Source organism: Strongylocentrotus purpuratus, unplaced genomic scaffold (genome assembly GCF_000002235.5).
Source record: "Strongylocentrotus purpuratus isolate Spur 01 unplaced genomic scaffold, Spur_5.0 spur5_scaffold_19, whole genome shotgun sequence".
NCBI classification, from domain to species: domain Eukaryota; kingdom Metazoa; phylum Echinodermata; class Echinoidea; order Camarodonta; family Strongylocentrotidae; genus Strongylocentrotus; species Strongylocentrotus purpuratus.
Genome location: NW_022145604.1, coordinates 17833443 through 17850204, shown reverse-complemented (window position 1 = coordinate 17850204; position 16762 = coordinate 17833443). Strand labels below are relative to the sequence as shown.

Sequence of the window (16762 nt, the reverse complement as noted above, 5' to 3'; positions counted from 1 at the left end):
CAGACTGACATGACAACGTACATGTAGTTAGAATGTACTTCTAAATTTCATATTGGTTCTACATTCAAATAAATCGCATTTCACTGAATTGCTTGAAATTAATGTACAAGTATTCAAAGGAAGGGGGCATTTTGCTACTTTCCAAACCAAATCAAACTGCCCAAGAATCACTAGGATTCCAATACCATATGTTTCTCATATCTATGCCTGTATGGCATATTTTTCTTCAGTTGTCGCTATAAAAATGACAAGATTTTATCCAAAGCTTTCAAACTTATATTTTTGATAGTTTTATTTCTTAATCCTTCAACCCGATTATACCTGACTTTGTATATCAAGAATTATGTGTTTATTATTGAATATTTACAAGTTAGTTGGAGTTTATCTTCAATCATTCATCTTATCATACAAAAACAAAGCATACCTTTAACAAGTCATGATGATTGCATGATGTGCACGAGAGCACAGCAAACATGCTTTCCACCTGTTAAATATTAACATTATCTTTAGTACCGGAACAAACACCTATCATCGTCAATTTAAATACCATTGTCAAATGAACAATAAAAAGGTATGAGAAAGATTGAAAGATTGCATAACCAGCATTATATTCCGATATTTAAGGAATAATGAGAAAGTCGGAAGATTGGATATTAACCAGCATTGTATTCTGATATTGAGAAAGTTGGAAGATTGCATATTAACCAGCATCGTATTCTGATATTTAACGAGTACTGTAAATGAGAAAGATCAGAAGATTCAAGATTGCATATTTATTTATGGAGTATCATCAGAGTGCTTTGCAATGGAAAAGAATTCATAGTAAAATGCTACAGGATGAGGGCATATCCCATTAGGATTTTAACATATGTAAGTCATGACTTTTCCTACACAAGAGAACTCCACTTAACATCCTATCCAAGGGACTAAGTGTTGACTACTGTTACCTAGCCTGCATCTATGAAACAGTAGAGGGGGCATAATAACACACAACGCAGGCTTTGATCAGTCATCCGCCTGGGTTGAATTCAAACCCACGTTTGAGGGGCAAACACAGTACTGACTGAACCATCTCAGCTCTACCTCTCATTGCCATTTTATCGTTTCAAAATATTAGTCACCACTACTTAGGGATTTCATCATAAAGTAAACGTTGTTCAAATGTTAGGATTCTGAAAAAGTCCCTTCATTCCCAATTATCACAACTCCTTTTTCTGCTTACATGATGTCATTGTAACCACACAATCGAACGAGTAAGGGTGCCGTGTTCTGAATTGGCAATCCTCTCAAAAAATAAATTGGCTTTTTGATGGTTGGAATCACAACAAACTGATAAGTCACACAATCTAAAGCACTCAAAGACAAGAAAGAGATGGTTTGACGAAGAGCTACATGAAAGCTGGATCGAGACACACGTACAGCAAGCATTCTTACACACACAACTTACATTCCCTGCCCACTGCTAGCGCTTCTTCAAAAGCATCCTCCATGCTTTTGATAAGACTGGACGTAGCAGAGGCACAAAGGCTACTGGCTAGATCATGGTCTGCAGGATGCAAGATGGTCAGAGTCAAGATGGGGTTGTTAGGCAGGATAAGGTCCTTACGATGGGTGTGGTTATGGGTGTGGTCATGGGTGTGGTTATGGGTATGGTTATGGTTCTGGGTGTAGTTAAGATGGGAGTGGTCATGGGTGGGGTTATGGGTACGGTTATGGTTATGGGTGTGGTTATGATGGGAGCGGTCATGGGAGTGGTTGTGGGTATGGTTATGGGTGTGGTTATGATGGGAGTGGTCATGGGTAGGGTTATGGGTATGATTATGGGTGTGGTTATGATGGGAGTGGTTATGATGGGAGCGGTCAAGGGTGTGGTTATGGGTGTGGTTGTGGTCATGGGTGTGGATATGATAGGTACAGTAATGGGTGCAAGGTTATGATGGGGTGTGGTTATGATGGGTGTGGTTATGATGGGTGTGGTTATGATGGGTGTGGTTATGATGGGTGTGGTTATGATGGGGGTGTGGTTAAGATGTGCGTAGTTATGAAGATGGTGTGGTTATGATGATAGTGGTAAAGATGGGTATTTTTATTATGATATATAGAGATAATAATTACTTGGGGGAGTGGTATAAGAGTGGAGCAATAACATTATAACTGTATTCTACGCTAGTGCAATGGCTCATGGCATATTAGAATAAGTGATTTAGATTAAATTTACATTAGGGATAACATGGGTACACAACCAAATTCAGCAGCTGAAGCTAAGCAATAATAATATGATTATATTACATTGCATTGCCTTATATTTAGGATAATCAATATGCGGCAATATAACCAATAAAATAAAAAGTGGGTGAAATACTAAAATGGCTACATTATTGCACACACATCCACTCCAGGAGGGGGTAGGACAGGGGGTTTTCCTTCTACCTAGCCAAATCACCACATATGTGTATGGTGAATGCATTTAAATCATTAACTATTCATGTATCTATTCACAGTTTTTTTCTAAGTTTCATTTCCTTTTAATAATAATAACATATTTCAACATGAAGTAGTGAATATTAAGCCTAAGCTTTCAAATAAAAATGAATTGGATCAAAAATGGATTTCCCCCTAAAACGTTAGGATTCCATGAAAACATCAACCATTAGAATGACATCCCAATAAGAACCACTACACAAGGGAAGAGATGGAAAATTGAAAGTCTCCATTTTAAAGGGGAAAGGATGCCAATATACTTCTAATGTCATGGTTAAATACATGTACCGGTAGGTATTCCCATTGATGACAAAAAGTAAGAATATGTTCCTATAAATGGAAATAAATCTGGGTTTCATATGTGTCCTCCTATGTAAAAATTTAGTTGGACCAAATGACCCATGGCATATGAGCTAACAGGGCATTAACTCTGTGGTTGGAGTTAAAGGGGAAGTCCACCCTGATATTAAATTTGTTTGGAAAGAAGCAGAAAAATAAACAGGTCAGTGAAAGTTTGAGTAAAAACTGATAAAAAAATAAGAAAGTTATGAAATATTTGAAGGTGTGATCAATCAATCACAAATTTGCAATTCTGAGATGTATCTTGCGAGGTACCCTCCCACTTGCCCTGTACTAAAAAACTTCAAAAAAAATAAAGTAAGAACATTTTCAATCATACACTCACCCTAGATTTAAATATCGCAAATATGTTTTTAAATACAACCCCTGTATGAAACAAGTCTATTTTGTCATCAATAAGTAAGAAATTAAAGTTTATGAAATTTTCTGTAGATTTTTTCATTAACCCTGTAAAAGTATATGAGTTAACACTCTCCTGGCTTTTAACAAACTACTTACAAACAATATTCATTTAATGGATATTAAAATTTAAAGCATATATGTTAGAATATTGCAAGCAAAGTTAATGCAACGTACTATGCAAAGTTATGTTAACATGGAATCACTGTCTCAAGAAAAGGAGAAATTCACTGAACAATTTGATCGGGTGACTCGATAAGCGAAGTAACTCATCTTACCTGATGAACATTCACTGGTTGTATCATTGTCTTCAAGCCCAACCCCGGGGACAGCACCAAACGCCCCTCCTGGATCAACCTGTCCACATCTTCCTGGGGCTCCCCGGGGGAGGGGGGCTCGTCAGGGGGCGGAGGGGGGTCAAATACCGGTGGTGGAGGAGGGGCATAGTCAGGGGGCGGTGGGATATCTTCATCAAGCACTAGGAAATGAAAACATGCAACATGCAAATTGGCCCTAAAGGGATCGCTTCTTTCAAACTTCACGAAATTAATTCTGATCAGGTTGCCATCTTTGATAATTTCCCATTCAACAAATCAGTCAATTTTTCATTTTAAAATGACTTATTGCCATCATCAACATAATTACATTTTTAGAGTAAAAACAGAAATATTGAGAGCTCATGACAGTGATTGGTAACATGCCAAAATAAGGAATATATGCAAATGTGATTGTGTTTGAGTGATATGTCAAAGAAATCAACGTGAGACACCTAACAATTCCAGTAAATCAAGAACCAACACCAAAAGCCCCTACTACATAAAGCAAACTATACATGCATCAACTAAATCTAAAGTATATACATAATTAAAGCTGTACAAATCAAAGCTCTAATAAAGCAACATACAATTGTGATCAAGCAGCACAAATAAAGATAACTTCTGTTACTGTTTAGTCATTATTTTCAAGGTCGATGCTGTTTTGGCTACTATTACTAACTGCTTCATTTCATTTTCATTACAATTAATATTGTACGCATCATCTAAATTTCAAATTTCAGAAGCTCTCGGAGCCTAGGGTTAATAGAGAAAATCATGCTCTAATATAATTGCTGAAATCAAATTTTATTTTTAAATAGCTATTTGAGCATCTCAGCTATGACACTATTTCTATGTAATTACCTTCATCCAACTCAGCCAGACTAACTTCTACTTGGATATCATCACCGGTAGCAGTAGCATCCCCACCATCCTTCTTCCTCCTTTCAAGGGTGGATTCGGGTGTGTCTGCGGGTGTGTCTGCGGGTGTGGATGTCGGCGTGCTCAGGGGTGATTCAATCACTTCCGTGGCTCCAAATGAGATGTGTCTACCCTGATCGGACAGAGACGGCGACTCACTTCCATGATTAACAGTGACCTCGGGAATAGGATCCGCTACTAAGGGTACAGGTGGTGCACTCCCTGCCGGTGGGGGTGCAGGTGCTCGCCTCTTTTTCGACACGCCTTGAGCCGAGCGTGACACGCCCTCCATAGTGGGTTTGAGTAATTGTTCATCATGCGTGGGTTCCTTCTTACCACCAGGAGGAGGGGGTGCAGGTCGTCTCTTCTTAAGGGTATTGTTGTCGGTACCCTCCGTACTGTCTAGTGATGGTTGCCTGGCTGCTGGTGGTGCTTGAGACGGTTCTGGAGGTGCTGCTTCCTTAGTGGGTGTTAAAGATAACGGTTCCCCTTCACCCTGGTATAAAATAGGTTGAATAATTATAAACAAAATGGTATCTCATATCTCAAAGTGTGTACTTCCTTCTTGTTCTACTTTTTAAAATATGAGCTCAATGTTTTTAAATATGAGCTTAATGGTTTAATTACGTACATTTTCCTTCACTATTTCACATAAAAAGTATACATTTTCACTGTCTTGTTCCGTCTACAATGGTACTTTAAAAATAACTTGTAAATGGGTAATTCCACAAAAAATATTCACTTGCCCAAAGGGTATCTGCATTAACTAATGTATGCAAAGACATAAAAAACAAACATCAATTTAGTGGTTTATTTACCTTTTTCTTGCTCTTCCTTCCAAACATACTCTTTTTCTTTTTCTCAATAGGGACAAGTTCTGGCTCTTGTGGGGGTGGCGCTGTCACATGAAAAAGAGAATATGATACTGACATAGAATTTATTGGTGTTGTTTAAAGTTTTGGAAACTCCCCCTCTCAAAAAATGTAATGGAAGCTCTTATTACCAATCATGTGAAAGAGTTTGTTTTGACTAATACGTGATGACCAAAAATTTGCTGGTAAGCCGCCTACTTATTGATATATGTGGTAAATTATTACATCTACCCAGCCTGCATGGATAGATATAGGGTAGTCCCATATACATCTTTCTGTATATAGTGCTTGTAACTTTACCAAGACTGGGCCAAATTTCTTAGCATTTTGATGATTCCAGAACCTTGCAGTACACACCGATACTTATATGCTAGATGATCAACCTTTTCTGATCGATTCCACAACGTTTCTTTCAAAATGCAATCGCATGATCAGAACTGGTCTATACCTTTAAGGTTTAAAACAAAGAAAAATCTCTCTATACTGAAGGTATACATGTTAATCCCACTGTACTATGCATCAGGTCAACATCGGTTATAATGGTACACCAGATACACATAATTAGTGGTGTAGTATAGATGAATATGTACATGTATTTGCCTCCATAAGACGAAATTAGTCAAATCAGTGATTGAAAATGCAAAGATAAAGATTCAGATAGTGATTGAAAAGGCGTGGATAGAGATTCAGCTACAAAACCTTGAGAGGAACAGCATACACTTCTACAAAAATTATTAAAGAGATATTCTGATGAGTTGACAATAAACAAAGAAAGATGGAAAGACTCGGGATGAGATCCTGTTTTAAGAGATGTTGGACGGAAAGGTATGGAACTAGACAAACAAAGAAGAAGATAACGATTCACAATTTATGTATAGGATAATAGGACATTGTATCTCAAGGGAAGAGAGGATTAAGTGAAAGAGAGAAGGAGAAAGTGAAAGGAACATGGAGAGAGAGAGAGAGAGAGAGAGAGAGAGAGAGAAAGAAAGAGAGAGAAGAAGAAGAAAAGAGCAAGATAGAGAGATATGGGAACAGATAGAGAAAGAGCAGGAGAGAGAGAGGGTAAGAGAGACAGAGAGAAGAAGAAGAGAGAGCAAGAGAGAGACAGAGAGAGAGAGAGAGAGACAGAGAGAGAGTGAGAGAGACAGAGAAAAGGAGAGAGAGAAGAATGAGAGAGATAGAAAGAATGAGAGAGAGAGAGAGAGAGAGAGATGAATGAGAGAGAGAGAGAGAAAAGATAAAAGAAAGGAAAAAAAGAGAGAGAGGAGGTGGAGAATCTATTGGATCTCCCTGACACAGCACGGTTTCTATCAATTTATCATAGAACAAATAGAAAGCAGACATAGAAAGAGACACGCTCGGCAGGTGCTCCGAGCTGCTAAGATGAATACACTCTTGTGTTGCCATGGTGACTTCAATGTGGTTTGCAGCACGATATTCGATCATCTGCCCTGAGTCAAGAGGCTGATGTGAGGTAAACCCTTCACATCTAATCTTTCTCAAGTGGTATAGGTCTCATATCATACAAGAAATCTATATGCTCATTTAAAGGCATACTTCAATACTGATGTCATATTTATGATAATGCAATATTAAGCAGTTTCAAATCAGCACATCATTTTATGTACTAGAGTGAACATCAACATAACATGATCTCTAAAACAGAAGGAACATTTCTTTTATAACTGTAATTCAGACAATACACATTATTCATACAACTAAATCACAGACATGTGCCATGGAGATAAAAGAAAGACAAAACTCATCTTTTTTTCCTCACGAAAAATGCAGATGACAGGGTTCTATTCAAATACAAACATTAAAATGAAAATAATTCAGGAGAAAGAAAGCTAGTACTCACGTCTTAAATCGATAAGGACAAGTTCGTTGACCCCACCATAGTGATTGAGGCTTTTGGAGTAATCGATGTCTTCCTCTGGGGTTTTAACAAGACGTAGTCTGCATTCGTTGGCTTCGATGCCCCTCTCCTCGTATACCTGCGGCAAGAAGTCTTGGATAGGTTTCTCTGGATTCACTCGGAACAAGGCTTTGTGGTTCTTACCAGAAAGCACTGTCAGACGGACAGTTTGCTGCAGAAAGACATAAACGTAGAATAAGTTAATAATAATAATAATATTCCGTTCTTGCGTAGCGCATACACTTCCAAAAAGCTTAGGAAATCATTATCCTAACATTAGCTCTGCCAACCGTTAACAGCATGAAGTTGCATTTCGAGGAGTAATCCTACCAGGTACCCATTTACTTCACCTTGGTGGAGTGCGGCAAATGTAGATTAACATTTTGCCAAAGAAAGTTAGTGTTGTTGCAGTCAGACTGTCTCAATTACATAAATCAATTTTTAGGATAGAGTAACATGCCCTTTTTGATGAAACAATTGATCTGGCGTCAACAATAAACTCTCACATCCGTAAGCCTTTGCCCCCAAAAGGCCATTATTTTGAAGTAAAAAAATTGCTTAGACAAAAATATACAGTGTATAACAGATTCTGGTGACAACTTGTCACCAGAGAAGAAACATTCATAAATTTTAATATGTTAGGAAACTGGGCTAATGTACATGTACTTAACAATTGGTACATGATAAAATTAATTGAATTAACAACTATACTGGCATGAAATGATGCATGTATAAATGATATTACCCTGAATGAAGGATTGGCTAATATTCCTCCAATAAAATCACCACATGGACACAGAGTAATCTTCTTCATGATTGATCAATTACTATACACTTCCAATATATCTACCGGGTCCAATATATCCGCAGATATAAAGTCTAAAAAAGGCACTCAAATATATCCACAGATCTTCTACAAGTCTATGACACCAATGATAATGTGAGCTAGACGTAGAGTATATGGCATCAAGCTCCAGCTCTCATTAACAATCTCAGAAAAACAGATTCATCAATTACTATACACGTCCAATATATCTAACAGTCCAAAATATCCGTAGATTTCAAGTCTACCGGTATTTCAATACAAGTCCAATATATCCACAGAAATCAGTCTAAAAACGGCACTCTAATACATAATCCACAGATCTCCTACAAGTCAACAATACCGATGATATTGAGCTAGACGTAGAGTATAACTATAACTTCTAAGTCATAAAAGCTCCAGCTCTCATCACCTCAAATTGAATCCTCTCAATGAGGTCTACATGTATGATCCACTGTACTCAGCGACAATCTCAGAGTGAAAGAGAGCCCATGAAGACTGTTCAAAGCAAAAAGGATCCATTAATCACTCAAGATTAAGATCAAGTGTTAGATTAGTAATAACTTCCCCTGTTTGATATCCCTGGCAACCCTCTGCAAACAAGAAGAGATCAGACTTGCCCTTTGAGTGCCCTTAATCCCTTGGGTGATTATTAAACGCAGCTAAAGTGATGTTGACACGACAGGCTATTAATTTTAAGTTCAGGGCGTATTTATAGATTTCAAAGTTATCTCGTAGTGAAGGAATGTGCGGACACACTCGTGGTTATGAGGCTTTAAGTTTACTTGAAGTTATAAATAAGTGATCTTAAAGTTTGTAATAACTACAAGCAACATGGGAGTATTCACTCAAAGTTATGTGCCATGCGGATGTAATTAACTCTGAAGTTACGACACCTTGTGGTTAAAATGACTACTTGCAGGGATTTAAAACTTTAAATACTTGTCGTTTTGATCCCAAGTTGTTAGTTGATCATCGTTTATAACTTCAAGGTTGCGTTAACTTAAAGTTTAAAGGGGGTGCAACATGGCAAATACTGGTTAACGCCATCTACGACTTCTTTTGGACAACTGCACTTAAAAGAATGGACTTGATTAATGGTCAGCGCTCGGTAGCATTTGCGAAACAGAAGTTCTCCTCACGCTTCGGTTTTGCGTATGTTGCACCATGGACCTACATGCACGATGCTTGCACGTACGTGAATACTACGGTTGCGTCGTCCATATTCGCATTATACCCGACTGGCCCCGAGTCAGCCTACGGGAAAGACACGTAGTCTCGTCATGCTACACTCCCTTTAAAACTATGATGGTCCCAAGTGAACATACATGTAGCTTAAGTCAAGTGCCTCATCGCTAAAGGACATTAATACAACCTCCTAGTCTAATGTTTCCTTGACGAATTGTATGTATTCAATTGACTGCCTGGCCGTGATAGAAGGATTCAATCACAGTCAATGTAACCCTTTTTAATTATTGCTGGATTTTTCTTGTAAAATGATAACGTCATTTCATTCCCATTAGCAGAAAAATTTAGAATATATTTGATATTATGTATTAATAATAACATGCAATAAGTTTGTAAGTATCTAATATATCACAAATTCCTATTGCAAATAAGAAAGTTATGAATTTTTGAAATTGCGATATAGTAACACAATTTGGCAACTCTGTGACATATCTCACGGCTCCCCTCCCGTTTGCCTTGGACTAAAAACTGTAAAAATTCCAATTTTCATACATTCACCCTAAATATAATTATTGCAATTTTTTTCTACAACCCCTGTATGAAACAAATCTATAACATAGAAAATGAATGTTTATGCAATTTTCATGTACAGAGCAAATTGGAGAGGATTTCGCAAGATATCGTCATAATATTGCCAAATTCATATTAAACTTTCCTATTTTTTATTGAATATTGCTCAAAATTTCAGTAATTTCTTTCTCTCATTTTTCTGCTTTTATTCAAACCGACTTCATATCAGGGTGGACTTCCCCTTAAAATGTATGTATGCACAGCCCAACGATCATAATGGCTTGAATACAATACATTGAAATATGAATCAATTAAGCCACTCACACACAGTAGTATGGACAAAATTCCATTATCATATGCACACATCAGCATGGGCAGAGCAATCTCATATATGATCTATGAGCTTGTGTCCTCCGTGTTGCAATGATAAGAGATCATCGTTGATATTATTCTTAATCTAGATTGTCCTCAATCCATATAAATGATGGATTGGATTAGCCTTGAAAGCAACAGGCCTTAGAGTCGAGCAAGCACGTCCACAAGTAGGTTAAGAAACACACACATACTTTATTTTGTCTTTTTTTGTCTCTCTGTGTCTGTCTCCCTCTCTCTCTGTTTACGTCTCTCTATCTCGCTCTCTATATATCTCTCTTTCTCTCTGTAAATACATATATCCCTCTCTCATTATCTTTCTCTCTTTCTTTCTTTCTTTCTTTCTTTCTTTCTTTCTTTCTCTCTCTCTCTCTCTCTCTCTCTCTCTCATGATTAAAGAATTTTATACCCCAGAATAATTCTTTTGCTAAATAAATATCACTTTCCTTTCATTTCCCACCACACAATTTTCAGTATTCAATCAAATTCTTCACGTTTGAAGGTGTGTTGGAATGCCATTACGGTATGGTACAGCCTTCAAAATCAAAATGGCTTTTAAAAGGGCCATTAAACTTGGGTCTCATGAGGAAAATGAATTTGTGCAAATTCAGTGACAGGCTTATTTATTTAAACACACATGAGTGTCAGTGCGCATGAAACAATAACAAATAACAAGCCAGCACAACGTTGCCTGAATCCAAGGAAATATTTTGTTTGTTGTTACACCTAGGCCATGTTCATGCTTTTCACATGCCCTCCTCATCATGACCTTACTCTAATATTCAGTATACATCTCATCAATATGTACACAATAATGATCTATTACTGATAGCGTGATTTAGTCGTTTTCCTCATTATCTATGTAATTATACAAATAAATATCACCATGCTCTCTCTCTCTAGCAAGTTGTTTTAATTGCTCCTGCATATGCTGAAAAGACCAGTTTAATACTAACATATTCAAATTTATGGATTTTTTTTTCCCCGATGACCTTGTGACGAGGTATTCCATTAACCCGTTATTAATGAATGAATTACAATGCTTGGAATCCAGTCTGCATACATTACTTGTTGCTATGTTGGGCAAGCCTCAGTCAAGCTTTTTGGTTGTCTAGAACAACCTTTTTATAAACAGTTTGCATAAAGTTTGAACACGTTAGTAAACCAGTCTATTGCCTTCTTCAGAAGGAATTTTTTTAATGAGACAGCAGATCCTCAAAAAAGATGACATATGAGCAAATTGTTGATGTGTGACTCTTACCTCAAATTGTGCAGCTTTCTTTTTATCTGATGTTCTTATTGATATGATCTCTCCTCGGCTCAGCTTGGGAACTATTTGAAGTATGGTTGTATCCAGTTCACCAATCCGTTGGCTTGCTTTAAACTGCATTTTTATGAGCAAATAAAAAACAAAATTAATGTTACAGTCATCTTTCATTATATAACAAATTATTTTAGATCAGTCCTGCAAACATTTCCCTACCTCTTTTTAATTACTAGGAAAAATTATCAGTCAAAGAAAAGAAATATCTTAATAGATATAGTTTTACCAGTATTGAAGTTAAAGTGATAAGAATACAATACACATTTTCCACTAGTTTCCAAAGTTTAGTGTTCAACAGCATATACAGGACCAGTCACATAACAAATTAATCTGTGCATATAGGTGTAGAATGCCGATTGTAATAATTTGCTACATAGTGGCAATATACCTTTTTTAAAGCTATTATAGCCCCTTTAACAATATCAAAACACGGCGTGATACCACATCTCTTCATGAAATAAAAGTTTTCAGCAATAAACTAAGAAAAGGGGGAGAAGGGGAGGGGGAGAAGGGAAGAGGGGGTGATGGGGAGGGGGGGGGGGGGGGGGGGAGGGGGAGATGGGGAGAGGATGGTCATTTGACCTACATGTATGACATTTTAGCGACAAGCTTTGTACATGTAGTATAAATGCCACTGAATCAAATTTATTACTACACACTGAACGAGTAGCAACCACATGTTGTATAAATACCATTGGATCAAACATATTACAACACACTGAACAAGTATGGAACCACCTGTAAATGCATGTTTGTTTTGAGCCTCTGATTTGCTTTGAGTATTTCATCACTACCAGCTGTGCCTGCAATATGGGCACCAGGGATCACTATTTGAACGAGGTGAAAGGTCAAATAGTTCTAGTTACCTGTGCGATATCTGTTCTGTCTGCTGTGGCTGGTAAGATCACATGACCTGTCGGGTTCAGCTTGTTCTTGGCCGCTATCATCACTAAGAGATCCATCATTTGTAATCTAAACAATGGTCAAAATTATGCAGATGTCATGTAAACAGTGATTATGAAAACGCACACATGAAAGACAGCTAGAACATGTTTCTGAAGGGCCATTGCTGGTTTGGTTACTTAACGGTATCTCTGACTTTGTGTACATTATTTCTACCATTGCATCTGCTTGTATTTTTATTGCATTTGAAACCCAACTTCAAGTTTTGGTTTCAATAAAGAAATAATAGTACACTGTAATAATAATAATAATAATGAAATTATATTGCAGGTGAATTAAGAACAAAAAAAAGTTTCATCTCAAACATAAATAATAACTAGATGGAATTTTGACTGCGCGCAGTCGAAAATGATGCCTCCGCCATAGAGCAATTTAAACAAGTTTGGAGTTTAAATCTCCAGTGGTTCTTGAGATATCATGATAACAATCTCAATGTATGGAATTTCATAAGTTGACCTCTGTGACCCTTGACCTTTGACCTACGTGCTCCAAAATCTAATCAGATTGTCTTCCTATGGTGATACACACTATCATTAAGTTTGAAGTTTAAATCTCCAGTGGTTCTTGAGATATTATGATAACAATCTCAATGTATGGAATTTCATAAGTTGACCTCTGTGACCCTTGACCTTTGACCTACGTGCTCCAAAATCTAATCAGATCATCTTCCTATGGTGATACATACTATCCTTAAGTTTGAAGTTTTTACATCTCCAGTGGTTCTTGAGATATCATGATAACAATCTCAATATATGGAATTTCATAAGTTGACCTCTATGACCCTTGACCTTTGACCTACGTGCTCCAAAATGTAATCAGATTGTTTTCCTATAGTGATACACACTATCACTAAGTTTGAAGTTTAAATCTCCAGTGGTTCTTGAGATATCATGATATCAATCTCAATGTATGGAATTTCATAAGTTGACCTCTGTGACCCTTGACCTTTGACATACGTGCTCCAAAATCTAATCAGATCGTCTTCCTATGGTGATACATACTATCCTTAAGTTTGAAGTTTAAATCTCAAATGGTTCTTGAGATATCGCGCTAACAAACTCAATACAAGGAATTTCATAAGTTGACCTCTGTGACCTGTGACCTTTGACCTACGTACTCCAAAATCTAATCAGATCGTCTTCCTATGGTGATAAATACTATTCCCGAGTCTTAAGTTTAAATCTTAAATGGTTCTTGAGATATTGTGATAACGGTCAAACGGGACGGACGTACGGACGGACGGACGGACGGACGTACGGACGGACGGACGGACGTACGGACGGACAACCCGAAAACATGATGCCTCCGGCACCACCTTCGGTGGCGGAGGCATAACAATGAAACTATATTAATCTCAAACAAAAATATGTACAAGTACATGTAAAACAACCATACATGTATTATGGCTCAAGATTTTCACTGTATGATTTTCCTGCTAATAAATATATATATATATATATATACATTCTATTATATATTTCTATGCATGCTTTCTTGCATAACAAATCACCTCATGTTTTCTTAAATAGTGGTCTAATGTTTTGTTCAACAATAACAGCATTAACTGCCTCAAAAGTACTGCCATGGCAAAATAAATGACATATTTCAAATTTAAATGAATGGAAGATGGGATACGAAATGAAGAAAGGTATCTGTGCATTCATAACAAAAGACCCTATGCACAGTCACCTGTCTGTGTGCTATACGAAACAGAAATATAAAGCATACTTTGCTTTATAAACGTTTATAAAATGTGTTCAAGAATGTAGCCAATGAGAAGCCTCGAAATGGATCACGTGTGCATACATGTATATACATTAATGTTTACCATACATGTATGCACAGGGAGTGAATTTTGGTGATAACAACCCAAACGTTCTCGACTTTATACTCATATTGTAGAACCATCTTATAATACATGGTTAAGTCACAATGAGACGGACAATGAACTCAACAAGTCATGTTCATTATCCTACTGTGACTTATCCTGCGTGGTGTGCATAATGCGCACACAAACATGTATTATTTGTATAAGGTATGTTATCATTTTGCCACTGGATGTGTTCTGTTCGGGGTGGTTTTGTGACATCATTTTGGAAACAAAGCTTTTATTATTGACTCACTTTGCATCCACCGTGGATGTGATTGTGGTACCAGCTGGTAATGTAATTTCCAATGTTCTCTGCCCCGTAGCCCTGGGTGCTTCCCCTCCGCTATGGGTAGATGAAAAGCTGGTAGATGAAAAGCTGTTAGAAGGGGAGGGTGGGGCTCCATTAGAATGAGTGGTAGTAGATCCGTTGCTAGGTGGGGTTCGGTGCACAGATGGTGCTTTGGTATGACTGGGAGGCTCAGCAGGGATACCACTAGTCTTAAAAGACTTCTTGGACCTGGAAAGACAAAATAATTACAGGTTATATATTTTTTTTTCATGATATAATTCCATAACCTACATGGACCAATGTAAAAACTTATTCATATATAACCTAATAGTACTGTACAGTATATACGTACATGTACATGTACTTACCGGTACATGTCCTGCAGAAAAAAATAATACAAGATTTCATCAAGTCTATAATTCTTTTTTCAACATGGACTGATTTTCTTACATAAACAAACATTTATAATACATGTACGTGCAGAAAACCTGAATATCATATTTCTTATATTTCTATAATGAGTAATGCAAAGATGTATATTCCCAAATTCACATGCCAAATAGTACTGACTTCTGAGTTGCTCATTCATTATTCACAAAAAGACCATTATTCAGTGAAAATGTACAAGTAAATGAAAAAAATGTCCATTATAAATGTAAGAAATATTTTAGGATAGCGACAATGTTAGTCCCCACACTTACTGGTACATCAAACAATTATTTGCTGACAGTTAAAGGCATGTAAAATAATAGCGCAAATACATAATTATGTAGACTTAAGTAACTCAATAAACAATTTCTTGCATGGTTAAATTGTTTTATTATATCCACAAAATAAAAAGTTGGGAATTTCAAAAGGAGAGCTCATTGTATTAAAATGAATACAGTGACAAGTTTGTCTGCCTCACAGATAGCTCCATCTATGTTATCTTCTTATTGATTTAAAAGCTAAAAAGCTAAAAGCTAAATAAAGTACTACCAGTATGGTCATTTTGGTCGGAGCCAAATACATTTAATACACATAAATATCATTTAACTTGACAGACTAAGTCCAGTACCATATGTTAAACATTTAAGTCCTTCAGATACAATGTGAGTTTGGTACAACAAGCATTTTTTTTAGATTGGAGCCCAAGATATATCTGACAATAGTATTCATGTCCAAACTGCTCTCGAGTCGTGTATACACTGTTAAAGTTTCAAAACCACATGTTTGGAGCCAGAAGGGCTTTCTTTCTGTATTGAAGTATATGAGTTAATGCCCTTTTGGCTCTATAAAGCAGACAACATTATCAATAACAAATCAGTTCTCAATTGCAACTCAAAAATATCATGGTACTGTTCACCTATGAAATAGCTTTTTCAATTTACGACGTTAAAATTATATTGGTTGTATTTTAAAGTACAGACAAGTCTGCTTATATTGCTTCTTGGTCACAAGGTCACAAGGTCAAAAGTAATGAGTGTTTGTATTTCATCTCTAATTTTCTGCAAAATGACCAAACTAGCCCCACCCTCCTCTACATAAGCACACGTAATTAAAGTAGTTTTGGCAACACCCATACTAATTATGTACAGTACAATGACGACTCAATTCTCTCACATTTCCAGCTGATTCATTTAGGCAATTGGTTAACGGATTTTCGCAAGAAAGCCAAAACTAAATTACAAGCGCAAAGAAAGTATACATCTGAATTAGAGTTGTAGTTCGGTAGGCCATTTTCGTAATGTAATCAAACTTAATGCATAAATCTTTGTTCAGTGCAATGTTACAAAATATTTCATTCACCTGTTATAAATAAGTGTATCTAAAGAGTCAGAATGCAAATTGCTTAGATTAATTGTTGCTAGGCTGGACAAACATTATGGCTTGTCCTACCTAATAACCAACATGGAGTATATATGCAATCACATTCTGACTATTGAAATACAATTATTCATAACAGGTAAATGAAATAATTTGTAATGAGGCAATTAACACAGATTTGTGCATTAAATGTGATTACATTACAATAATGGCCTATTGGTTAACAAATTTTCACAAGAAAGACAATACTTAATTAGGCTTATAAGCTAAAAGAAAATATACATCCAAA

General features: G+C 36.6%; 1 protein-coding gene across 5 annotated transcripts in view; it reads right to left on the bottom strand.

Annotated features, from left to right (window-relative positions):
- The window catches only part of LOC105439323 (protein cordon-bleu-like), a 57332-nt gene that overhangs the window by 14702 nt on the left and 25868 nt on the right, over positions 1-16762 (bottom strand). For all 5 annotated transcript variants that reach the window (XM_030990464.1, XM_030990465.1, XM_030990466.1 and 2 more), the window contains 6 exons: positions 14632-14895; positions 12412-12517; positions 11483-11605; positions 7212-7440; positions 5294-5373; positions 4419-4971 (listed from right to left, as the gene is read on the bottom strand). In XM_030990464.1, coding sequence (XP_030846324.1) covers positions 4419-4971; positions 5294-5373; positions 7212-7440; positions 11483-11605; positions 12412-12517; positions 14632-14895 — 1355 coding nt within the window. The remainder of the gene's footprint in view (positions 1-4418; positions 4972-5293; positions 5374-7211; positions 7441-11482; positions 11606-12411; positions 12518-14631; positions 14896-16762) is intronic.